This window comes from Lynx canadensis, chromosome B4 (assembly GCF_007474595.2).
Source record: "Lynx canadensis isolate LIC74 chromosome B4, mLynCan4.pri.v2, whole genome shotgun sequence".
NCBI classification, from domain to species: domain Eukaryota; kingdom Metazoa; phylum Chordata; class Mammalia; order Carnivora; family Felidae; genus Lynx; species Lynx canadensis.
In genome coordinates, this window is record NC_044309.1 from 46,955,372 (window position 1) to 46,982,340 (window position 26,969).

General features: G+C 45.9%; 1 protein-coding gene across 1 annotated transcript in view; it reads right to left on the minus strand.

Annotated features, from left to right (window-relative positions):
- Positions 1 to 1,952: 1,952 nt before the first annotated feature.
- GRIN2B (glutamate ionotropic receptor NMDA type subunit 2B) overlaps positions 1,953 to 26,969 on the minus strand; it is a 48,381-nt gene continuing 23,364 nt past the window's right edge. Inside the window, exons 4-8 of the mRNA XM_032593771.1 lie at positions 23,144 to 23,199; positions 18,171 to 18,331; positions 16,125 to 16,312; positions 12,923 to 13,161; positions 1,953 to 10,571 (exon numbers count right to left, since the gene is read on the minus strand). Of these exons, the coding sequence (XP_032449662.1) occupies positions 8,712 to 10,571; positions 12,923 to 13,161; positions 16,125 to 16,312; positions 18,171 to 18,331; positions 23,144 to 23,199 (2,504 nt within the window). The 3' untranslated portion in view covers positions 1,953 to 8,711. The remainder of the gene's footprint in view (positions 10,572 to 12,922; positions 13,162 to 16,124; positions 16,313 to 18,170; positions 18,332 to 23,143; positions 23,200 to 26,969) is intronic.

A 26,969-nucleotide genomic window follows, 5' to 3' on the forward strand; every position in this document is an offset into this window, starting at 1 on the left:
ATGGACATTCACAAAAGGCATATTTGTAACTTTTTTGGATGAAGGAAGGTAGACATGTGGTACATTTGTTCTGTTCTTTAAAGATCTGTATATAGAGAGATGGATATTATGCAAGAAGGGAGTGAGATGGGAGAGAGGGAGGAGAGAATTTGGGGCAAAGGAAGCAGTTCAAGAAAAAACACGTGGGGGAAAAAGTCAGTATCGGAAAGGTAAGACAAAATGTGTGATTCAGCTTATCTGCTGTACAGGCACACACACTGGCAAATTACAAGAAGCTATTCTTCCTGCTGGATCGTGGCAAGTACAGCCCATTGGAATTTTTTTTTTTTCACTTGGAGAATGGCATGATTTAATAGGAAGTGAATACTGAGAAGAGGAGATTCAAATATAAAAACTTAGAAAATGCTGAAAGATATTGAAATCATCCCGACTAGATGGAAGGACCTGAATGAAATGGGGAGATTGGGAAATCCTTGGGGGCAAGAATTTACAGGCTTTCCAGATGATTAGCTGTGTAAGATGAGGGAAACGGAGGAGGCAAAGTGTCTGGAAAGCTTTAGTTTGGTGACAGAAGGAACAGTGGAACCATTAACCAGAAGGGGGAATCTGGTGATTAAGTTCGTTTGCAGGGATTGCCTTGGATATTTGACTCACCAAGAAATCGTCCAGGAGGTGAACGGAAATATCTGCATTAAGAGGAAATGAAAAGGAAAGTATAGGTGAGAAGATTTGGAATTCATCCCCGGAGAGTCGTCAAAGTGGTGAAAGAAAGAAACATCGCTACAGAAGCATGGCGATAAAGAGGGCGAGAGGGTCAAGCTCAGAACACCATGGCAAGTCAACGCTGAGGGCATAGGAGGAAGGGCAGGAACCAGCAAGAGAACATAGAGAGAGGACCAGAGGGCTAGGATTAAAGCCAGCACATGCTGCTTCCCAATGGTAAATTTAGGTTAGCGGTGGGGGGACAGGGTCATTGGATTCTGTAACAAGAAGTTCACTGGAATGTTGCCAGAGCAGTTTCGGTAGAGTGGCAGAGTGTAGCCCACTTTTAAAGCTTAAGCCATGAGCATTATTAGGTGAGGAAGTGAAGAAAGACAGGCTACATTTTTGGGATGTTTGGAAAGTGAAAAGATAAAACAGAGGACAGGAATCCAAGAGTTTAAATAGATGGAGAGATTTGCTTTTAGAGATGGTGGTAGGCACGTGTGGAAGAGATGAAAAGCCCATAAGGGAGGTACTGCTGGCTGGAGCGGACCTCAGGACGGGTCAGAGGGTAGGCATCGGAGCACCGGGGTGAGGAGCACTGGGCTGAGAGGGAGGAGGGAAAAGACAAACGAAAGACAGCAGAAATTTAGAAATGGAGAGGACTGGTCATGTGAGGACTCAAGAAATCAGGTGTCTTTTCTCAGCAATGCAGTAGGAAAGACCGCGTGTTGGGAGACAGGACTTAAGGGTGAAAGGAAAAATGGAAACCAAGTTTCACAACCACTTGGCAGATGGGACATGGAGTCAACACTGGAGAAATAAAAAAAAGATGTTCAAGCGGGGTAGGGTTCAGGGGACACCAAACGGATGGCATCTGTGGCCTCGGCACAGGTGGAAGACCCTCCGTTCTCGCAGGGGGAATGGATGACGGGGGTGGGGGATGCAGAGTTGGAAAAGCAACTGGGTGTGACAAGGCAAGAGGCAGAAGCCAGTGCTGCGGAGAGCATGGGGCGATACCAAAGAGGTGAGGAACTTCAGCCAGGGCGGTTGATGGAGCAGAACAGCACAGGGAGCGTGAAGGGAAGTAGGTAAGATACAGAAACTGCAAGGTTGTGGTCAGAGAGAGAATTCAGAGCTTCAGACCAGGAGGTGGAATGATTCAAGAAAAAAAAGAAAGAAAGAAAGAAAGAAAGAAAGAAAGAAAGAAAGAAAGAAAGAAAGAAAAAAAAAAAGATCCAGGCCTGGCTGTGAGAGGAAAAACTGAATCTCTGCGGTGTTTTTTTTTTTTTTAAATCACATAATGGAGAATATCTTTGACTCACACCCTGACACCAGAAAAAATTAAAACTTGCATGTATAAATATACTGATTTATGCATATCTATTTATACAAACATAATACATACATTTAAATATTTGATACTTTTGCATTCATATATTATATGCGAGTATAATATATTCCATTTGGAAATCTTTTATATTCGTCACAGTACCAGCCCAGGGGCATCGTTTGTACTGCTCAATAGATACTGGTTTAATTGAAATTAACATATTTAATTAGAGCTTTTATTTTTGTCTCCTGCATAGTACTGGAATCTGCGTCACCCCCTACATCATAACGCTATTAAAATAATTAAAAATAAAGAGAGTTCAGGTTTGAAGTGTGGAAACCAAACCAAATCTTGAAAATAACCGTTTTAAATTGGGCTTCGCGTTGCGCTTTTACCCTTAATCCTTGCGCTGAGTTTCCATTTGTTTCCATTGCCAGAACACGGATTCTACACACCAGAGTCCCAAGGCTATGGGGGATTCTACTCATCCACTCTGCTTGCCACCTTCAGTTCTCATCAGGAGTCCTCACCCCTATAATCACACCAGCAATTATGTTTTAAAGCACAGAACAGTGCCAGAAACTCCCTGTGATGAGCTGTGAGATGGATGCAAATGGACATCCTGGCAGAGAAATAGGGATGGTTTCTAACTTTTCCCACTTATTCCCAGTACTGCTGTCCTAACCCATCATTCTTTGGACAAAATTCTTTTTCCTTGCTTCAATATTGCAAATTAGAGTCTTCAGACTTCACTAATGTCTCCAAGGCATGGAAATAGCATTGGCTTCCATTTTTTTTTTCCAGGGGATAATTTTTTGTCATGTGAATAGATAGGTGTAGATACTTTAAGTGATAGAATCCACAGGGCTCTGGTGTGGTTGAGTCAATGCGGTTGGCATGGGATAGAGGTGGGATGCATTCAGATATCCTGTGATGTTATATACTCTATTGGAACCCCAAACTAGCATGGAATCCTAGGTCTAGACTGGCATTAGACATGTTCAGACTGATGAATCTACATCTTAGTGATGTCCCAAATATCTGATACGTCTAGGAAAGAACTGCCCACTGGTTAAGTAGCACTTGGTAGTATGGTGGCTCCTTAACAGTTAGTGTGCGTAGATATCACTGGGCACCCCCTGTGGCAGTGAGGACACACAGAACATAGACCAAGTGCCACATTGGAAGAGTAATTGAACCGGGACAGAGGACAGATAAGTGCAGTACTTTTGTCATCTTAACACTGATTCGATTTGATCGTTCTAGCTGCCTACTCAGTCACCTATACAGGAGGAGAAGCGCCAGCCTTCCATTTTCTATAGGAAGACTCACAGTTCTTCATCTGCCCAACAAGATAATGAATTTAAGATTCACAAACTACACGCTCATGTGACCACTTATTAAAAATAATTCCTAGCTAGGAGTCCTGTTCTTACAACACATGAGACTTAAATAAAAGTAGGTAGAAGATGAGATGGTTTAAATGTCTTTATATTCTGGAACCTGTATTTTGACTCCCTTCTCTGTTACTCTCTGTGTTCTTTGCTCTCTCCCCCTTCTCTTGCATCTTACTATCTTCTCCTGTATTATCGTCCCAGGAAAAGAGATGAGACTCCTAATGTAAACTAGGTGTTTAAATGTATAAATCCCTAATATGGCTTAATATGTCACCCTTCCTGGGACTGTTTTCATTTAAATGACAGACGAGCAGCTCAGTGCTAGAAGAGTACGTCTGTGTAGGAAGCCAGTAGTTGAAAGTGGGGTGGGCAATGAAAAGGAACGGTCCTCTCAGGACCTCTGAAGCCACACCATGGATCATATACCATTTGTAAGGCCAGGCCCATTCCATTAGAACTGTCCACTTTTAGTTGTTCATCATCCACAATCAGTTCCTTAGACAGAACGAAGAGTCCCTGACACTCAGGTGAAGAAAGCAAACGCTCTACCGAAGTGTCTGGCGGTCTACTGAGCACACATTTCTTATATGGCTTTGGGCTCAGAAAGCACAGAAGTTATGGCCACAATGGCTGGAAATGCCCAATGCATTCACCAATGATGCAGCTGCATCATGTATGCACACACGGGAATCACTCCTAACACACCAGACAGACACACACAGGGCGTCAAGCAACGACAGGGCTTTCTTAAAGAGAAGGGGATTAAAAGAATACAGTGAGTTCTGGAATAGCTTTTTCCAAAGGCCGTTGCCCAAACCATCTGGTTATTCTGTCCCTAAATCTGGAACTAACTAAACACCAAACAAACAAACAAACAAACAAAAAAAAACAGAAACAAAGAAACCCTAGCTCTTAAGTGAGATGTGCAGGTGACCAGCACGCTGCAGTTTTGGTAATAGTTTCTTCACCTCCCATGCGGAGAATTCCCCCCTTGGGCAACTCCCGATGGCCACGGAAGACTGGGCGGGTGATATTCACCTAATTGTATAGAAGACTCCTATTTTATCACATTACACATGCGTTTGGGCACTACTGACACCACCAACACTTAATGGAATCACTTGGGATTCTTTTTCCCCCAATCACAACATGGCTGTGGCCAGGACGGGGGAATCCACATCAAGGAGGTCTCCCACGTTCTGGCTGAGGATACACAGTGACATACTTTGAAATTACGAGATCCACTGCACATGCATCACTCTGAAGGGTGTGCGCATTCTTGACTCGGGCAAATTCAAGGGGCACGTTAACTGAGGTTGGTGGCAATGCTAAGATTTAAGCATTGCCACTGAGAGGATACAGGATCAGAGCCACCAACCCGCTTTCCGGTGGAAGGGAATGACAGAGGACACCAAAGATAGAAAGCATGGATTCCGAGGAAAATTGGAACAATTGGTGCTCTCGAGGGTGTCTGTGGAATCTCAGTTTTGGGCAGATTGGGTCTTTGTCCAGGCCCAGTGTGGAATGGATGGGGCTTACTGCTGAATTCATCCTCATGCAATTTTACTGGCTTGTTATTTTGGAATGAAGTAATATCTAGAACTCGACACTGCTTGGCCTTCCTTTCTTTAAGCTTTCTTGAGCAGGCCACGAATACTTTATTTGGTCCCAATTCAAGCATCCAGCTGAAGAGAAGTGACCAAGGGGCCCAACGAAAAGGTTTAGAAAAATGAAACGATCCAGCTGACAGCTTTCAATGATGGGAGGATAGGACCAAATATGATGTAACGTCTTGCGTAAACGGATTTGGACATTTCATCCCGTGGTAGATAGAGAGAGGCTGCCACCCTTCACAAAACAAATAATCCAGTGAAAGAAACTCTGTTTGTCTGGTTAATAACCCAAGGTCAGGTTACAAATCCCTGGCTCAAGGCAAATAGCACCTTCCTGAGGGCAGAAACGAGGACAGGACAAAATAAAATCACTATCGGCACCGTCCCTCACATACCCACCCTTCTACGTCTAAAGCCAACTTCTGCAATCTTTCTATGGGCAGATCTGGTCATCTTTTTTTTTTTTTTTTTTTTTTTTTTGGAGCAGATCTGGTCATCTTTTCTAGAAAAGCATGCATATTTGTAAGACATGTATCCAGTGCTGCCTCCCTGTCACCAGATATCACATGCTTCAAAAAGTAGACTTTGTGGGAATTTTCTGGGTGTGCTTGCAGTGCTGATACCTAAGGAGTGAGGGAGGGCGTAGGGAGGTTGCCAGCACTCAGGTACTAGGAAGAAAAGAATTGGCTTTGATATGGTTGTTAAACATCACAAGGGGGCTTCTGGGAGATTTCTCAGGACTGAGCTTCCTGAAACCTCTCGGCCACATCAGGATTGAGGGTCAATTTGACCTCAATTCTGATTTAAGCCCTTTTTTGGAATCTTTCCTACCCTAGGTGCCGACAGGGCAAATGTGGTGTCACCAGCTTGACTCTGCATGGAATGCTGGTCATCCGCGGTCTACCTAGGAGACAGGAGCAGGACCTGGGTTCTGCTTAGGGCCAGGCCGGACCCAGTGCCAAGCCCAGGCTGATGGGCACGGACACTTCTCACAGACCAAGAAGATTGGTGAGGTGGGGAGGCGTGGGCACAGATTACTTTTCCCTGGCATTTTCACCACAGTGGCCTCCATTCACATACACTTTTCCCCAGATGCCCTGAAGCAAAAGCCATACAAAACAATTCCCCCAATGGAAAATGAAAACCCATAACAAAACACTTTTCCCCTCTTCATTCCCATCCCCACCCCACTCCCTCCAGCCCGACACCCTGAATACTCACAAGAGAACACTTTATCTATACAAAATTAATTAGAAAACAAAATATTTACATATGAAATAAACACCATCTTGATTTCCGTCACCAGTGGAGACCGACAGAGCCCCCTTTGTTCTAGATTGCTGTTCGCTAGGTTAGTTGGTTTGGTTTTTTATTTGAAAGGGGTGAGGTAAGAGGAAGAGTGAGGGGAGGATCCCCTGACCTCAGACAGAGTCAGGGTGAAGCGATGTTTATATGGCCCTTCTCCTTCTTCCTCCTGGAGACGCCTCACGCCCTCTGTCCTCTCTCTCAAAGTCTTTCCTTGAATCTAAGGTAAAGCACTCCGTGCTCCTCTCTCCAAATCTGTGAGAGGTTCAGCCCCTTGCCCCCAGGTTCGTTTTAGAAAGAAAACATAGCTTTACAAGGCCTTCAGTTGGCTTTAAAATGAAAGATACTGAGGTAAAAATCCAGGAGGAGGACAGGGGACAGCAGTCAAGGGCAGGGAAGGAGGAAGGGTGGTGAATCAGGGCAAAACAGGAAGGCAAAGAGCAGCCCTGGAGGGTGTGACTTGAAGAGGCATGGCAGCTTCCTTCCAGAGGAGGATGAGCACCTTTCTGGTTTATGTGTCCTGTGTGCAACATGGAGATCCTGCAGTCAAGCTTCCAAACAGACCCGGGGCTCTTTGGCTGCCAGCCTGGGTAAGGGGAGGAAGGCAGGACAGTGGCACGGACCCACAGGACACTCCCTCCCTAAGTTTCAGGACCGGCAGTGACGAATATTCATTTCCCTTCTCAAGTTTCCAAGTGAAGGGGGGCATTGCATCTGCCAGTACCCTCATCCCTGGAGTTTTAAATATATATGTGTATATATATATATATATATATATATATATACACACACACATATATATATTTACATATATATTTTTATTCTTGAATGGTACACCTGGGAGGGAAAGAAGGTTCTGTAGGAAGGTGGAAGGGCTTCTACTGAGAGTGTTCACATTGGGCTCAATGCCACATTCTCAGGGAGCCAGACCCAGTGGGGCAGTGGGGGAGTCCTTCCCCTCCTACCCTCTCCACTTCCAAATCTCTTCCCTTCCCTCCACGTTTCCTGAGCTGTACTCACAGAGCAAGCTCATGCCATTTGACTGTCTGTTCCAGATCAGTTGTGATCAGTTCTGGTGGAGCAAGCTCTCCTAGCTCCAGGTGAAGTAAGAAGGGATCAAAGCATTGAAAACATCCCCCTCTCTCACTTACCCGACCATAAACAACTCCCCTATACTTCAAAGCTTTACGTAGCTCCTCCCCAAACCTTGGCCAGCGTCTAAAAAGCTCAAGAAAGCTTTATAGAATCTTTTGCTCTCGAGTGTGGGCAAAAGAGCCGTGGCTGCTTCCCGTTCCCTTCAGCCTTCCTGGAAAGTTCTCGTTCAAAACTGGTTGAACCGCAGAGGAGTGACTTTTGCACCTTGCTCTCGTAGGATCGTTCGTCACCTTTTTGTCTAGACCGCATCATCGTCCATGTCAAGAACTTCCATTCTCCTTACTCAGGAAGGGTGGAGGGGAGAGACAGCTAACCTTCAGGTAGCATCGGACCATCTCTGTTTGTATATAAGCCAAAAGAGGCACACTGCTTCGAGATGTTGGAAGAAACAGCTTTAGGAGTCCAGGTTGCCCTCTCTACATTTCTAGGCCCCTGACCGCGTGCCCGTGTAGACTACATGCACGTACAAGTGTACATGGCCATACATGCACATGTCGTCCATCTTCTCTTGCCTCTAGTGCACCACGGAACATGGCTATGACGTGCTTTCCGTCACCTACCAAAAGACCCTTGGTTCCAGTTCACCACCATGGAGTCTCGTGCAATTGAAACATTCTTTTGGCTTATATATAAACACACATGGCCTCCTGCCCTCTGCTTGGCACGTGGTCCCTACACGGATGCCACCTAAGTGACAAGAATTTAGCAAAAGCCTCTTTGCATTCACGGGCAGTATGGCAAATGGTCTCATTTGGGTGCTTTTGCCTTCTCACCTAAACATCTAGATCAGTTTGGGAAGAGCTATCCTGCGCTCACGTGGCCTCCTTGTATCTCTCTCCCTGCTGCACTCCAAGTTGGGTGGCAAACAGTCCTTCCGTGCTCCGAGGAAGCCTGCACGCAGCCACCTCCTTTCTCCACTCTGCCCTCCCGTGCTGAGCGAGCCCACCGGATTCCCTCCCGGGAACGGGAACGACTGACAGATGGAGAGGGAGGAGAGCACTGGAAAGGCGGGGGAGGGCTGGGGCTGGTCACCAGGGTTGCCCTCTTAGAAGGAATCAGAACTCCAGGATTCCGTCAATAAATGAAAACAACAAGAAAGGAGCAAATGGGAACCAAGTTCACCCCCGTCACCCTCCGTGACATGCGCACCACACGCCCACGGCCCCACCCTCCCGTACCCACCTTAAAACCTCTCTCTTCCCTCACTCAGACATCAGACTCAATACTAGAAAGTTTCTCATAAACATGCCCATTGCTGGAGCCATTGAAAGCCCTGGGGTTTTTGTTGTTAGGCACACAGGGGTTGGACTGGTTCCCTATACAGATGTCTTTCTGGAAACGGCCTGGCACAGCCCCGTGAAGGGCCGAGACCACCGGCTTGTTGGTGACAAGGGCCCGGAAGTCTGGCCTGGCTTTCGGCGCCCCCGCCACCGTGGGCTGCCTGAAGAAGTAGGATTTGCTGCCATGGAGCAAGCACTGGTCGTCCCCAAAAGTGGGGATGAAAGGGTTTTGCGTGACCCGGTCAGGGTAGAGCGACTTGCTGAGCATGTAGCCGCCGCCGGGGTTGTTGTGGTGGTGGTGTCCAGCAGTGGGCACTGAGGACTTGTTGTTGGCAAAGGTGCTCTCGCCAGCTGGCATCTCAAACATGTGGGCGTAGGGACTCCCGTCCAGGAAGCGGCCCTTGTCTTTCAGGCTCACGCTGCGCGGGGCCAAGGCGGCTTCTTCCTTCTGCAGGTCCACGAAGGTGTCGTAGGAGTGCTGCCGACGCAGCTTGTTCCGGGTCTTCTTCTGGGCCTTGGAGTTGGTCGGGCTCTGGGGGTACTTGGTGGTGGAGGCATTGGACGTCACCGCCACAGGGGCAGCCGGCTGGTCCAGCTCCTGCAGGGAGTTGTCCTCGCTGATGTCATACAGGTTGCCTGCCTTCTTGCAAGCCTCGCAGCGGATGCACGCCTGCCTGCCCGAGTTCTGCCCGGCCACCGACGCGGAGTAGTTGTGCAGCTTCGACGGGCAGCTGCGGCAGAAGTTGCCGCCGCCCGAGCGGTCCTCCCAGTCCACGTTGGCCAGGTTCTTCTCCCAGGGGGCCGGGACCCCGCTGACCACGCCGTGTTTGTCGCCCGCCCCGTGTTTGAGGTGAGACCTGTTGGTACAGGGCCCTCCTCCGCTGACCGAGTCGCGCTTAAAGTCATCGCCCTGCTCCTTGTAGATATCCGTCAGGTCCACGTGCTCCCAGTGCGGGGAGTTCTCCTTGGTGCGGAACTGGTCCAGGTAGAAGTCCCGTAGCCCTTCCTTGTCCCTGAAGTAGCGCTTGTGGTCCGGGGAGCGGGGTGGCCGGCGGCGGTAGGCCAGCTCGATCTCGTCAAATTCCCGGCGGGACTTGGCCGACGCCGGCCGCTTCTTCAGGCTGTCCTTGTATTGCTGCTTGCGCCGCTTGGCGGCATTGCCCTCGATGTTTCCGTAGGTGACCGTGTGGGTGGAGATGTCAGACACGTCGGAGCGGATCAAGTCATCGTGGCCACTGTAGCGGTCGCTCTTGAAGGAGAATTTGCCGTACAGGTCGCTCAGCTGGCTGTGCTTGGAGGAGGGGAGGCCAATGTCCAGGGGCTTCTTGCTGATGGACCTCGGCTGCGTGGTGAAAGGCGGGTTGTCACAGTCGTAGAGCCCATCGATGGAGCTGGCACTGCCGATGCTGTGGGGGCGGTGGTGGTGGTGATAGTGATCCTGGTACACGTTGCTGTCCTTCAGCTGCAGGTTGCCAAAAGTTCTCTCCACCTCGCTGATGTAGTCGCTGAAGAGGTTCTCCTCGCACGGCGGGTTGTTGTAGGATTTGCAGTCAGAGTGTGTGAAGCTGCGGCGGTGCTCGGAGATGTCGTAGACCGATGACTCACGCCGGATGAAGTCCAGGGCGCTCTGGGGGGAGCCGTTCACACCAGACAGGTTGGCCATGTTCTTGGCCGTGCGGAGCAGGCGCAGGATGTTGGAGTGCGTGTTGTTCATGGTTGCGGTGGGGGAGTTCATCACGGACTGGCGCTCCTCGATAGCCACCCCATGGATGCAGCTGTAGATACCCTGCAGCAAGGAGAGGATGACACGCGTCAGGTCTCCAGTGAGGCTAGAAATGCCCACGTGGAGGACGCTCTCCCCTCCGCCGCTACTAACTGCCTCGCTGCATTGAGAAAAGTCAGGCATGAAACGTGGCACGGTCTTAAAACTCATAGAATGCTGTGGCCAGAAGCTTGCCTGATTTATCACCTTGCATTTGCACAAGATGAGCCAAGCTCAGTGGTCTGGCTCTCTGAGAGGGGACACGGTCACTCCAAGTGACTTGAGTAAATAGATTGGAATCGTAAGACATGACATTCTATGCCTTGACTCCACCATCGCCTTGCATTGACTTTCCTCCCCGTGCCTACGTTTTCCCATCTTAAAAATGAGGTCATGATATCAGCTGATCGCAAAAATGATTGTCAGCTTCCTGGAAATCGATAGCAATACTCCCCAGGTGCTGGGGCTGTTCTGCCCAGGCTGGCCACCCTTGACTGGTGGTATAGCACAGGGGAGCTCAGAGCTCATAACAGCCACTTTTTTTCCAGTGGCTTTTAGGATTTTGGTCACCAAATAACAGCTGAGCAGTTCTCTTCTTGAGCCAAGCATGAACCAAATTCACAGAGAGAGTTAGGGAGCCCTGGGGTCAAAGAAGGATTTTTCTCCTGCTGTGTCCTACACCGTGGGAGGGCAGAATTGGGACAGACAGCAAGTACTAAGTAGGGACAAATAATTCCCTTGTTGAATCCTCTCACTTATTCTCTCTTTAGCTCCTAGTTTCCTTCTTACACTTTGTCACTCACTTAATCTTATCATACATAATTAATACTGTAACAAATTAGTATTGATTGAGAACGCCCTGTGTACAGCTCCTCGTTCCAGGCCTTGAAGAACACCACCCAGCCCAGGTAATGGGTTGGGTTCAAGTCCCAAGTCAGGGAAACCTGCTAATGTCTCGCTCCCTGCCTTGGAAGATGGACACGTTTGAAACCTTTTTCCCTGGCGAGGGAAGTATGTGAAGAGGAGGTGGTCTGAATTGGGTCTTGAAAACAAAGGGGATTAATTTGGGAAGGGCAGTTGCCCCAACAGATGGGGATGAGAGCAAAGAAGATTAGAATAGAGAATCACAGCTAAGTGGGGGAGAAGAAGGGGTTAGAGGAAGTGAGCCTCACCATCCCAGAGGGCCATATCAAGACCTAAGATCTTCGAAGTAAGGTTACTGTCCTTACTTTCCTTCTTTCTAACCCTCCTTGGTTAGGGCCAAGAGAAAGCGCTAAGCAGTTTCTTCTGCGGGGGCCTTGATTATGCTTCCGGGTCGTGAGTGGGATTCCTGTTACAGGCCACCAGCTCCCCCGTTCCTTCTGCCATCACCCTATGTTGGACCTCAGAAAGGGCTGTACGGTGCAATAATGTGATTCAGGGACCACGCATCCCCCCTCTCCTGCGTGCAGGTTCCTGAATGGCCTGAATCAGCTCACAGCCAGAGAGGAAATTGTTCTGTAGCACTAAAACACTACAGGAAAATGATGAGAAGATAGGACGACTTAATGAGAAATCCATTTTCTTACATAACTCCATTAGAGCCCAAGTTAGTTATATCTGAAATCCAGCCCTCTATTGTATAAAGGACATCTGAGGTCACTTCTCACGAATGAGTCCCAAAACTTTACCGACAAGAATTAAAAGAAGCCTGCCTTCCCCCCACCCCCCTTCGCTGTGATCCTCTGTTCGTATTTAAAACTGAGTTCTGAATCCTCACTTTGGACCAGAAACGGAGAAGAGACCTAAATAAAGAATGACTTAAGAGTTGTACTCTTGTTTCAGTGAAGAAAGTTTCTGGAATGTACATTCCTTATGGGTCAGTACTTATTTCTGAAGGTTCCGTTAAGCTCTTTAACTCTGCATAACTCACACGTGGTTAAAACAGAGTGGAACCGTGGAACTACCAATAATTTATCTCTGTATGTCAGAACAAGAGAGCCACATTATATTTCACTATTTGAAGAGACATGTGATTTTTTTTTTAAAGAAAGATTAAATGATTAATACAGCCTATACACAATTAACTAACGGTGACGGAAAGCATTTGGTAGGAGGCCAAAATTTTCATTTTGACAGATCTGCCAGTTCTTCGTGAGAACCAAATGCCCAGACCCCACACACGAAGCTGCTGCTTCTTGAAGCAAAACCAGCACCCCCTGTTTAGAGCCACCTGAAATCCCGTCACCCGACCCGCGGGGGAAAGGTGCAAGATGCGGTTTCTTGCTGCAGCTGCACGGGGCTGGAATTAGTGCCCTCCTGGGTCTCTGTGCTTTGCACGGCCCTAGACTAAGCTGTCCCCCGCAAGCTCCCGACACCTCAGTCGAGCCACTCACTCTGCTGATGGAGAAGACCATGCCAGGCTTGCCGGAACAGACGCCCATAAAGCAATGCCGGAACTGCCAATAGAAAAGGTGTTCGCAGATGAAGGTGATGAGGCTGAGAGCCATGGCTGCCCCCAGCATGTAGAAGACTCCCGCCATGTTGTCGATGTCCAGCTGGCTGCTCATGACTTCGTTCTTTTCATTGTGGCAGATGCCAGTGAGCCAGAGAGCCTCCAGCTCCTCCATCTCCCCTGGAGACGGGCCGGCAAGGGGAGCGGGGAACAGGGGGCCGAGAGCAGGCAGAGGGGACAAGGAGGGTATTGGGGAAGAGAGAGAAGGACACGAGAGAGAAAGAGACAAGGAGACGGAAAGAAAGAAAAATCAATAGAGAAAATCACGGTAATTTGATGAATACCGCCATGTATCAATTCATCAACGTATTCAATAAGTATTCGGCGACAACTTAATGTGCGTACTGCAGTGACACAAAGGTATGGGGCATTGCCTCCGCTCTCTACGATCTGTCAGTCCAAACTGTATACAGATAATCAATACGACCGGCAATGTGCAGGTAACGCGAGAGTTCAAATTCAGGGGAGTAATTTTGTGCATGGCGTGACCGGTCAGTTCTCCTGAGGAAGGTAGGACTTGGAGGTGGGCATAGAAAATGGGTGCGTTTTAATTTATATTGCCTGAAAAGGCACTCGAGGCAGCAGAAATAGCATGATCAAGGGGAGAGAGGTGGGAGTACACAAGCCTTGTTTGGGAAAGACACGCAGAACAGCTCAAACAGAGAAAAGGGGGGCACAGGAAGCTGAACAAAAAAAGGTTCATGCAAGGTGCTCAGGGCCTGAGTATCAGACTAGGTGCTTTGTACCTTCATTTGCAGACAGTAAGAAATCACATAATCAAATAAGAGATTCAGAAAATTGGCTCTTAAAATATGTGCAAATCAGGGGCACCTGGGTGGCTCAGTCAACTGAGTGTCCGCCTTCGGCTCAGGTCACGATCTCAAGATTCCTGAGTTCGAGCTCCGCATCGGGCTCACTGCTGTCAGCGCAGAGCCTGCTTCGGATCCTCAGTCCCCTTTTCTCTCTGCCCCTCCCCCACTCTCAAAAAAATGTTTTTTTAAATGTGCAAATCAGATTGGGCTGGGGAAGGAGGGATGGAGAGAGAGAAGCAGAGATTGACTGATCCCCCACTGACCCTCGCACTATCTGATCTCTTGTTGCAGAGGGAAATATTAAGAGTAAAGGGGAGTGAACTTGAATCAAATGAAACCACCAAATTTAGAACTGCCTCCTTGTAACACCGTTTAGAGAAGCTCTGCTTGATTTAATTCATGCCAGAGACAAATAACCTTTATCCACTCCCCTGGATACTAGAAATTAGGAAGGTACAAACCTTAGACAAAAGGAAAATGAAAAAATTCACGTGCCCTTGAATGCATCTAATTCTAGGCAAACAAAATTCTGAAAATCTCATGAAGAAAGCTACCTGTTATAATAATTTCAGTTTGGTTAAAAATTTGAACTTTGAGTAAACTGACTGGAGCTTTGGTAACTTCTGCAAACAATCTCTACGCTGCCCTTCCTCATAGACAGAGGCTCTGTTATTGCCTTTAAGTGACAGCTACATGAAAATTATAGAAGCCCTTATACCAACATGGCTTATATGCTTCAGCTATAAGCCTTGAGTCTTTCCAGTGTTAATCAAATCACTTTAAAACATTTTTTGAATGTTTATTTATTTTTGAGAGAGAGAGAGAGACAGAGAGCAAACAGGGGAGGGACAGAGAGAGAGAGAGAAAGACAGAATCAGAAGCAGGCTCTAGGCTCTGAGCTGTCCACACAGAGCCCGATGCTGGGGCTCAAACTCAGGAACTGTGAGATCATGGCCTAAGCCGAAGTCGGACACTTAAGCGACTGCGCCACCCAGGCGCCCCAAATCAAATCACATTTTACTCATTTCTTTGATCAAACTATGATTTTCCTAACTAGTGGAACAACGGACTTCACCTGGAGTCTGAAAATCCAGCTGTGTTCCTCTGCCTCGAATCTCATCCCTAACAGCAAAGGTTCTGCAGACATAATTTAGACAACCTCCTGGCTGATGGCCTGTGGGGCCAAGCAGAGTCAGGCTGCCCTCCCATAACTGGATTAGCTTCTGGGAGACTAACAGGAAGAGTAGGCACTTTAAAAAACAAAGTGAAGAGGAATGCCGAAGGCTGGAGTGTAATGAAATTGGAGATCTTCTCAAAGCAAGATGGCTGCCTCAGTCTCCTGTCAGAATGACACTGGGGAGTGCCTTACGAGTTTCTGCCTCAGAGGACCCTGTCCCTGCTTCCTATCTCTTCCAGCTTAAAGAGCAGGATGGGAGAGAGGGAAGAATGAATAGATGGCCACAAGTGTACTGGCCTTTCTCTGGACACACAAAAAGCAGAAGCCTTTCCGAAGCTCTCTCTACTGCTCCGGCCACATGTGAAAAGACTGTCTGGAACATCTAATACTAGCCCCTCTTACTTGACCCCTGAAGGTCTAATCATACCCTGCAATCCTGAAATGTACCTCCTTGATCAACTACATTAATCCTCCCAAATTTCACCCAGTTATGGGTTGAACTGTGCACCCACCCCGTGACCACCGCCAAATTCCTATGTTGATGTCCTAATCCCCAGTACCTTGAAATGTGACTTTATTTGGAAATGAGGTAGTTGCAGATGTAATTAGACAAGAGGATATCATGCTGGAGTAGGGTAGGCCCCTATCCATTACACTTGGCATCTTTAAAAATGGGGGGAAATCAGGCATCTACATAGGGAAAATGGCGTGTGATCATGAGGGCGGAGATGGGGCGATGTGTCTACAAGTGAAGGAACGCTAAAGGCTGCCAGAAAACCACCATGAGCCAGGGGAGGGGCATGGAAGAGATTCTCCCTTGAGGCCTTCCAAAGGAATCAATGCTGACACTTTATCTTGGATTTCTGGCCTCCAGAACTGTGAGACAAATTTCTATTCTTTAAGTCACTCAGCGAGGGTACTTTGTTATGGCAGCTGTAGGAAACTAATACCTACCTCCCCAAAACTTCACAGTATACCGTGAGATAACTGTCTGGAAGTGCAAGGGTTACAGGAATAGAGAAGAAAGAAAGGTTGGTGTTTTGGACTAGCCGTGAGAAGAGCCCAAATAAGCATTTCCCCTTTCTTTGACTCACCATCTCCAAATAGCTGCAGGATAGCAAGGTCCACCTGGCGCTTCCACCCAGAATCTTTTTGGATGGCAATGCCATAACCCGTGGAAGCAAAGACCTTCCCACTGCCAATGGTCACCAGCTTGCAGCCTTCATCTCTGCCTGCCATGTAGTTCAGCACTGCTGCGTCATAGATGAAGGCATCCAGTTTCCTGTGCAAAGAAGAAGCAAACAAACAATCCAATGGAGGAATTTTAGCCCAAAACTACCTATGGGGCCATTAATATGAAGCAATAGGGTTCCAGCCAACTATGGGGAGGACTGGTTCAAAGTAAGGCTTGAGTTGGAACTCGGCCAGAATCTAAAGCCTAAATCGCAGGCTGTTCTTTATGTGATTTCAGGTTGAAAGGAGGAGTTCTTTCCCTCCCACTGGGAATGATGAGAATGTAAGTCGGGCCTGAAGCCAACTCATAAGCTGTGTCTGAAAGGAGAAGGAGTAAAAAGGAATCAATAAAAATAATAACAGAAATAATGAAAAGTAACCATCACAATGATAACAACAAATAGCACGGGTTAGATTTATATAACATTTTTCATTTCTCAGTTCATTACAATCCAGAGTGGGGATAAGTGTAGGTGTATGTGTTTCGATAGATGTGCAGGGCTATTTTTGTGGTCAGAAAGGTTTCAATATTCTGTTTTGCAGCACAAGGAGAGAAAGGAGTAGTCGGGGTTGTAGCGGCACAGGCTTACGTTAAGAGCGAATGTGCGCAACGACGGGAAAACCCAACGTATAGAAGAATTCAGGTCTCTCAAGTTCCCAACATAGAAGAATCTCATATTATATATTGTGCTTCCCAAGGGAGGAATATGTAGGGAAGGGAGTAAGACCACGGGTAAAGGCAGGAAGGCATGGACCGATATTTCAAACCAATCTTTAGACACATCGAAGGTAGAGAAAGAAATTCAAATACAGCCATATAGGTAGGTACTAGAGAGGTCTGCAAGAAAGAAAAGCATGCATCATCTCCTTCAATTGTACAAGGTGAGTTAGCTTTATCCCTCCTTAAGAAAAAATAAGCCCTTTCCGGTATGATAAGATAACAAAAATTTTTAAAAGGCCCACGAGGACCCTATAGAAAAGTGACACACCAAAAAACCAAAACTCTGATATGACGGACAGCTGTGGTTGTACCAGGGGCCAGGCTACCTACCGAAGTGGTCCTACACCCAAGCTCAAATCTCATCTCCTGTAATCTGCTGTGATGTCGTGGTGATAAGACAGAGTCTAACAGTATTTAAGGAAACATGCATCTGAGTAGCTCTTCCAAAACTGGAGCCACCGGGAGGTCCAGGTGCTGCTAGTTATCATACAACACAGGAAATCAGCTACAAGACCCCTTGACCCCAAAGCCCCAACATCTATAATGCTCAATTGTCTATCTATCTTATCCCACAGCCGTGGCTTTCAGAGGCCAAACGAGTAAAGGGACCAATGTGGCTGGGATTATGCAAGCCAAGGTGTTTCCAGTTCATGAGCTCCTCTTAACAAACAAATAACTTTCTAGTGTATAAAGCTGGATCAAAGAACACTAATAAAAGCGGGAACTGGAGATCAGTTAACACATTCTCACTGTTTGTGGTCTAAAAACCTTCACCCTTTTCTTCCTTTATTCCTCCCTTGTCCAAAAGACACCAGAATCATCATGTTCACCTTTTAGTCAACAGGTCTTCATGTCACATGTAATACATGAACCTTAGCCTTGACGCTTCTCTTTTACTTTTACAGCTATTTTATTTATTCCTGGTTCACGGTTACATTAATGCAAGTAGAACATAATTTGTAAAAAAAAAAAAAAAAAAAAGTATACATAGAAGTACGTAATAGCATAGGAGTCTTTGTGCACTGGCCTGAATTATATTGTCAAATTCAACTTGGAAATCCACAGAAAGCAAATGCAGTCTTGTTTGCTTTAAGTTTGGCACCCAAGCATGATATAGCTGATTCAGTGTACATTTAATAAATGTGAGAAACATATCAAAGACTCTGAGCTTGGAAGCAGTTCTTACCCTGTTTTCAGGGAGAGCAATGCATCATCTACACCCCTCTGGTTGAACTTTCCCATGTAGGCATGCATTTCTGCATAGTTATTGCGAATATTCCTCTCTGTGCTGCCGTTGGGCACAGTCCCAAAGCGAAAAGGGGGTGAGAAGTCATTGGGTCTCTGGAACTGGAGAGAGAGAAAGAAAGAGAGAGAAAGAGAGAGAGACAGACAGAGAAAGAAAGAAAATGCTTCAGAAAACGTGAAGAGATATTAAGTTAGCATTTAGTGGATTTATAATGGAAGGGACCCAACTACAGTTCACCAAATACAATAGCCCTCACTTAGGAACAGCAGTTCCTAACTGAAAGAGGAGTTCAATTCAATGCAATTTAATACATATTGTTGAGAGCTTTCTATTTGCCCAATCCTGAATTTAATCTATAACCTTTGCATGTTCCATTTGTGCATACTGTACAATATCAGTGATGATGGGGATGTGCTGTTAGCTTAACTGCACGGGCTTAGTCACCTTTACACCTGAAAATTATGTAAAATATGGTTACAGGTCTCTTAATTTAGGGGTCTGAATACATTGTCATTGCACCATTTAAGGCTATAGAACTTTAGTGGGATGAACTACATTGTACTCCTGAAAACAATTTGTCGGATATCAAATATATTTTGCTAAGAAATTTTCTTGACCTTCCTTGATGCATTAAAAGCCTATATTTATTCTACATGAGTTGTTGAACAAATTGTAAAATCAAGTACAGTTTTCATTATGTTCCTTCCCTTGCTTAAGAACTAAGAGTAGATCTCCAGTGCCTATCATAACAAAGTGAAATTTCTTAGCTTAGATGTGTGGCATCAGCTTATTTCTGGTACTGCCCTGCAATTAATAAGACTGTATGTTGCTTCCTGAACAAATTATTCATTTGTATCTTCATGGCCTCATATAGTCTGTCCCCTCAGCATGAACTCACTTTTCTCTTGAGGCCATTTCATGTCCTTCATCTCAAAATGTAACTCAAAGCAATTTCTTCAGGACACCTTCTGTGAATTCTTTCCTCCATCACGTCTACTCCAAAGTATTTGATGTTCTGGGTTTCTATCATGCTACAAATGCAATTACTCTCTGAATGAACTGGTTAAGTTCTGAGAGCTACTCTTTGATATAGTCATTAGAAGTTTAAAGTCTTAATTGAGACAGATACGGATTGAAGATTAGTTCTGCCACTTAACGACTGTGTGATCTTGGGCAAGTGACATGAACTCTATGCATCATTTCCTCATTTGTAAGAAGGAGACAATGATGTCTCGTTTTCAAGGCTCTCGTGTGGATTAGATGATATAATGTATAAGACGTGACTGGCACAGCACCCTTGCACGCAGTAAGTGCTCAATAAAGATTATATTATTTTAAACTCATGTCTATATTCTGCATTCCCCAGTAAACTTCACACTCTCCAACCTCCCCATTCTAATAGTACAGCAGTGATCAGCTAGAACGTGGCCAGAGTAGCTCCCGTAGCTTGGCACAGGAAAGACGATATAGATATTTCAAGTCCTCTTGGTTTCAATACTATGGGGATATATTTACTTCAGAGATATATTTGGAATACTCAGGAGTACTCTGAACCTCTGGACTTGTGTGGGCTTAAAGACATTCTCCTTTCTCTTTCCCTTGACCTGAAAAGCTCAAGAGCTTCTCTGAATATAGGGATTTCATAAACCGCAAAATGTCACAGCACCAGGAACCACAAATACCGTCTTCAGTGTGCAGAGTTGGCCATAGTTAAGAGCAGAGTCATGCAGTGGGGTTAGGCAATCTGTATGCATCAAAAGACCACTTCTTCTTGACTCAAGAGGCTTCCCGTCTGACTTGTCACAGTGCTTTTCTCCATTAAGAGTTTTTGTTTCATTGGTTTTGAAAGGGTTGTGATTTTTAAGTGAATAAAAGAGTCCTAGAATTTTAGAGTTGTATAAAGCCACTCCAGGTTAACCAGTCCACACCCTTCATTTCACAGATGAAGACCAAGGCAAAGAGGACAAGTAATCTGCTCACTGACACACAGTGGTAGTGAAGGTCAACACTATCAGGAATCAATTGGCTTAATTAATAGTACTCTTCTTTGTCCCCAGCGGAGAGTAAGTTTAAGGGGACAGAGATATGTTTTTTTAAAGTTTATTTTTATTTATTAATTTTTGATAGAGATAGCGAGTGTAAGTGGGGGAGGGGCAGACAGAGAGGGAGACAGAATACCCAGCGGGCTCCGTGCTGTCATCGCAGAGCCTGATGCAGGGCTCAAACTCACGAACTGTGAGATCATGACCTGAGCTGAAATCGGGAGTTGGATACTTAACCGACTGGACCACCCAGATGCCCCAACAGGGATATGTTTTATGGAAGAGACAGAATGCTATGCATATCACAGTCAATGACAATACTTCATTTGTTTGGAAACAGGTAGCCCCCAAATCAAATGCAGAATACATTCTATAGCAGGCAGCAATGTATAAACAAACTCCTTTTGATCAGCGACTCCCCACTTTGCTAGAACGATGACAACTGAGCCTCACAGTGACCAAGATATCCGAGGGCCCAGCATATTTTCTGAAACATCAGTGAAAGTTGAAATCATGTCAGGTACAATTCTGGTGTAGGTCATTATATGTGTGGTCTTTTTTTTTTTTTTTTTTTTTGAAAATTAGCAATCCATGTAAGGTATACGCAATAATTTTGATTCACCAGATAGAATCTGATGTCCAGGGTGCCTCACTTCCTGATGAAGCCAGATTATGGAAAGTTTCTGCACTACTCCTTTGTAACTTTAAATTTTTAAATTATCTTCAGATTTCCAGATGTTGTTTATAACCATGTCCTTGAACAAAAACTAAAGAAAGGATCAAGGACCTAACATAGCCAAGATGACTGCAAAAGAAGAAAAAAGGTTGAAGGACTTATAATACCTGACTTTAAGACTTGTTACAAAGTGATAGAGATTGTGGCAGTGTGATAATAGCACGGAGAAAATAAGGAGATCATCTGAACAGAATAGAGTGCCCACCAACAGACTAACACATATATGGTCACAAAGGCAATTAAGCAGAGATAGGAGTGTCTTCAACAAATGGTACAGGAGCAATTAGATATCCATATGCAAAAAAAAAAAAAAAAAAGAACTTCATCCCACACCTCATGAGATATATAGAAATTAACACAAAGTGAATCACATGCCTAAATATAAATTATAATATTTCCAGGAGAAAATACAGGACACAGTCTTTGTAACCTTGAGTTAGACAAAGATTGATTTCTAGAGATATGACACCAAAGCACAATCCACCAATAAAGGAAAAAAAAAATCAGGCTTCATCAAAATTAAGTACTCTTGGAAAGAAAGTTAAGATCATGAAGAGAGAAGCCACCAAGGGAGAGAAAATATTTGAAAATAGAGTCATTAAAAATCTAAAGGGAATAAATGATAACAGAGCCAGATTCTTAAACAGTGAAAGGTGAAAGCATCTTCCGTAAGAAAACAACCAGAGAAACCAGCCAGCACTGAAAGTATGGAAAGGCACAGTCCTTGGAATGCACTGGTCTTAGAGGCAGATAATTTGTATTGGCTTCTAGTTCCTTCTCTGACCAGCTGTGTGAACATGGGCAAGTTATTTAAATTCACAGAGCCCCATTTTTCTGGAAGTATTATTTTTAGTAATAATATATAGGAAACCACTTAACACAGTATCTGGCACATGGTGGATTCTCAAAATTATTGACTGCTTCTCTGAGGATGAAGTTCTAACATCTAAAATTGTCTTGTGTTAGCCAATGTTCCCTAAGATGGAAAACTCTTGTTCTCCCATTTGTTCCTTAAACTAGGCCAGTTCTGGGGACCAAGAGGGTGAGCGCACTGCCCCAGAATTAGCCAAAGCAGAGGCAGAAGTGAGCCTGCCTTTTCCTTTGAAAATTCTTGTCCCAGCTTGAGAGGTTTAAATAAAACTCGAATTAAAAAAAATATATCCATCATTGGACATTGAACTTGGCTAAAATTCATGGCCATAGAGAACTGCATGTTCAGTGAGGCCTGTGGGGAAGACGGAAAGAATAATCTCCCAAATACTTTGACACTTCCACTAAATGCCCTGTAACAAAATTTACCCCAAGCTGTGAGGCATTATATGGCACTTGTTTAACCTGAATAGCAATCAATGCTCTCTGGGGTTTGGGGAAGGAGTATCATTTTGTACTGCCAGGAACCACGAGTCTTAAAATCCACAGAACAGGGGGGGATCCCAAGAAACAATTAAAAAGGATTTAAAACCCCCCCAATACACCAAGGAGATCAACACTGGATTAAAGAGCTCTGTCTGACTTTTAAGTAGGGAATTGTACACAGTATTCCTTATTGGTCACCTTTGGCCATCACAGGGTTTCCTTGAATTTGGAATCTTTTTCCCGAGTTACCCAGATTGGGATTATAGAAACAGATTTCCCCATATCACAAGTGAGGAAACTGAAGGCCTAAAGAGACCAAGTAAGTTGTTCCAGACCACATGGCGAAGCTGGAGGACAAGCTGAGGCTTGACCTCTGGGAGCTGAGCCTTCCCACTGCCGGCTCGTATGCTGGCTGACTAGTCCCTACTACTGCTTACTGGGAATGAAGCTCCACACGGCAAGTGGGGCCACCTGTGAGGGTGTCCTTCCCTTTCTGGCACATCAAATGCTGACTTGCCTTCACCCTCTGGATTCAACACGTGGCTTCCAGCAATTACTGTAAGCACACATTTGTACAAGGGCAAAACAATGCCGAATGTTAAGAGAACTGTAATCTCACTTGATCCTCCTGGACAGCTGTGGGGAATCAGAAATCAACCCTCTTAGCTGTTTAGACCATCATCTCAGCCCCTGTCTTAAGAACCTCAAAGTGAATTAGTCTTGGCAAGCCGTGCCAGGAGAGAGGTGCTAGAAGGTTGGAGTAAAGGTCCCTGCCTCACCCGAAGATGATTGGACTGGAGGGTCGTGGGGCTGAATGGAGAGCCTCTCATACAGCCTGTTGCAGAGAAGGGTAAGGGAAGTGTGGATCTGATCCATTTCGTCTTATTTATTAAATAAATATATAAACTTATTTTCCTATGTATAAGGCATTACTAATTCATTCGTAGCGGTTACTCATATCCAACACCTGTGTAATAACTCACATTATCTCCTTTAACTATAATAATTAAAATGCATCAATTCATTTGGTAAATATTTGCCAAGCATCTCTTAGTGTAGAGGGCTGTATTAAGAACTAAGGGTACGGAGAAGAAGAAAAAAATCAGGCTCTGTTTTCAAAAGATTTACATATTAGACAGTCAGAGAGGTAAACATTCATTCGATTTTCTATTCATTTTCTTTTTCATTCATTCCTTTATTCTTTCATTCATACAGCTATTCAGCAAGGATCTATGGGCATCTGCCTTGTGTAGATGTTATTCTCGGTGCTGGGGATACAGTATTACAGAAGAATAAGATCCTGCTTTGAAAGAGTTCACATTATAAAGAAGGGAGGCAAATAATAAGTGACCCCTGCCTGTTAAAGGTGGTGGACTGAGAGCCACCAATTCTTCCACTCCTTCCACCAAGGGGTGAGGTCTATGTTCTCTCCCTTTGATTCTGGCCTGTGCTTGGTGACTTGCTTGGCCAATAAAATGTGCGGAAGTAAGTACACATTTACTTCTGTGCCTTTTTCTTTTTTAATGTTTGTTTAGTTTTGAGAGAGAGAGAGAGAGAGAGGCAGAACACAAGTGGGGGAGGGCCAGAAAGAGAGGGAGACACAGAATCTGAAGCAGGCTCTGAGCTGTCTGCACAGAGCCCGCTCTGGGGCTGAGATCCACAAGCTCTGAGATCATGACCTGAACTGAAGTCAGACACTTAACCGACTGGGCCATGTAGGTGCCCCTGCATTCTGGGACTTCTGAGGCTAGGTTATAACAATCTTTCCAGCTTCCACCTGGACCTCTTGGAACCTCGCTTCAGGGGAAGCAGTCCACTCTGTAAAAAGTCCAACAACCCTGGGGCCACCACGCTGGAGCCATCACAGTCCTGTCTACAGTCCCAGCCTAGCCCAGGCTTCCAAATGTTCCAGTAAGAGTACCAGGTATTAGAGTAAAGCCATCTTGGACCCTTCAGCTGAGCCCAGCTACCAGAAGACTACCACATGACCTCAGCTGATGCCACATGAAGCAGAAGAATCGCCCAGTGAAGCCCTGAGCAAATATATGACCCCGAAATTAGTCAAATACCCTGAATGGTTCTTGTTTCAAGCCACTAAGTGTTAGGGTGGTCTACTGCGCAGCAATAGACAGCTGGAACGTGGACGGTTTCAAATAGTGACAATGAAGGGCTACGAAGAAGCCAGAAACAGCTATTAGACAAGAAAAAGAGTGACTAGTAGAAGAACAAGTTCAGATCAGCTGTCCTGCAAAGGCCTCTCCGAGAAGGTGGCATCTGAATGGAAACCCGCGTGACAAGAAGGATCCAGGCCTGCAAAGACCTGGGGAACGCAGACTGGGCCCAGGGAACAGCAGACACAAAGGCCTGACCAGGGGACAAGCCTGGCGTGGTGAAGGGACAGTGAGCAACATGATGGGTGCTAGGAGTAATGTGCCTATGCAGCGGTGGGAGCACAGAGCACGGGGCATCGTCCTCAACAGCCTTACAGAAGCTGCAGCATGGGGGTCAAGACCAGAAGGAAGCGTTTTCCAGTTGGACAAGAGGAGCAAAGGGGCTTCTAGGTAGCGACAATGGGGGGGTGCAGTGACATCTGATGGGGAGAGAGTTTGGGCATGACTAGAGATCATGAGCTGCTTGTCACTGTCTGAGCCTCGCAGATGTGGCCGTGATAACTGGAGGCTGACATGGCTGAAGACGGAGACAGAGCCGGGATCACAAAGGGACTGGAATGCCGCGCAAGGTAGTTCAGAGTGCATGCTCTAAGGGAGAAGAAACAGCAGAGCCTCTGGAGCCAAACTGTCTGAATTCAAATCCCCGCTCTGCTGCTTGATAGCTGTGTGACCTGGAGCACCTCACTTAACTTCTCTGTGCCCCGGTTTCCACTTTTGTGCAGTGGGGCTAATAACAGTACCTACCTCATAAGGCTTCTTAGTATTCAGCCAATTAATCTCGGCAAAATATTAGCACTGTGCCTGGCACATGATAAATATACCATATTAGCTATTATTGCTGTCATTATTATTACTGTCAGCATCATCATTATCAGAGGCAACTGAGGGTCAAGAGTGGGTTGTTGTGTTAAAAAGAGCCCAGAGGTGTCAGTACGAAGGACAGGTTGGAGGACTAACTAAGATAGAGAGGAGCTGAGCAGGACTTGAGCTCCCATGATGATCTGAAACCAGGCGGTGGGGGTGGGGGGGTGGTAAAGAGGAACGGAAACATCATCAGCTACCTCCCTCCCTTCTGAGAATATGAAAGATGGCATGTGCACAGCTAGCTAAAATACAAGACCGCCCAGGCATGTACCAGGCATGTTCTCTTCAAAAGAGAAAGACCGGAATCAGCCTGGAAGGCTTCTTGGAGGAGGCTGGGTGTAAGCTGGCGGGGTGAATGGGCTGGGTTTGGAAGGATAGAGATGGGAAGCTAACGTCGGTTTACACCGGAAGACCCCCTCTGCTTTAAGAGTCCTCCTCCAACACTGCTTAGTTTCCATGGTGAGTGAGGAAATACGTCTGCAGAGAAGTCTTTGCTGCCATGACGCCAGGAGAAAGAGCAGGTTCTGAAAACAAAAGAAAAACCCTCCTAAATACTGACTGGGTCCAGGCTTCTGTGCTGACCACCAGACAAAGCCCAATGAGGTTAATTAGAGTTAGATCCTGTGAATGAGGGCACACAAATGACAGCAGCTCTACTAACATGAAGAGGGTGGGGAGGAAATGCCTTCCTGGGCACTTGGCTGCCTGAAAATGGCTCTTCTCATTCAGTGGGAGTCTGACCAGCATGTGCAGATTGGGACCGGCCAGCACCATGACCTTGCAGAGATGCATACTGTACGTTCTGCTTGCAGGGTCCATCCACACGGACGCGGAATCTGGGGGCTTTTGTCCTCAGAGCTTAACAATCCTCCACATAAATATTCATCCCATTATGCCTGCTTTTACATTTGAATCACAAAAAGAATCAATGCCCAAATGCCACTCAGCCTTCCAAGGCACCCGAGGGAAAAGGTGGGAAGGCTTCAGACACAAGGGTGGCTTTTATGAGGATGTGGCAGAGCATCAGAATCTAAAGGGACCGCTTTTTTTTTTTTTTTTTACCTACCCAGGACCCTCCCGTTATCATTATTATTACCATGCATACCCTGCTTCACCACTAGTTTTGTTATCGACATTTATTTATTTATTTATTTATTTATTTATTTATTTTAATGTTTATTTTTGAGAGACAGAGACAGAGTGCAAGCAGGGGAGGGGCAGAGAGAGAGAAGGAGACAGAATCCGAAGCACGTTCCAGGCTCTGAGCTGTCAGCACAGAGCCTGAGGCAGGGCTCGAACCCCTGAACCATGAGATCATGACCTGAGCCAAAGTCAGATGCTCAACCGACTGAGCCACCCAGGCGCCCCCGACTTGTATTATTTTAATGAAATGTGTTATTCTTTCATGCATGCATTTTAAATTGTGGTAAAGTGTAACTGACGTAAAACGTAGCATTAATTATTTTTTTCATTTTAAATATTTTTAGGTGTACCGTACTGTGGCATGAAGTATATTCACACTGTTGTGCAGCCATCCCCACCATCCCTCTCCAGGACTTTTTATCTTCCC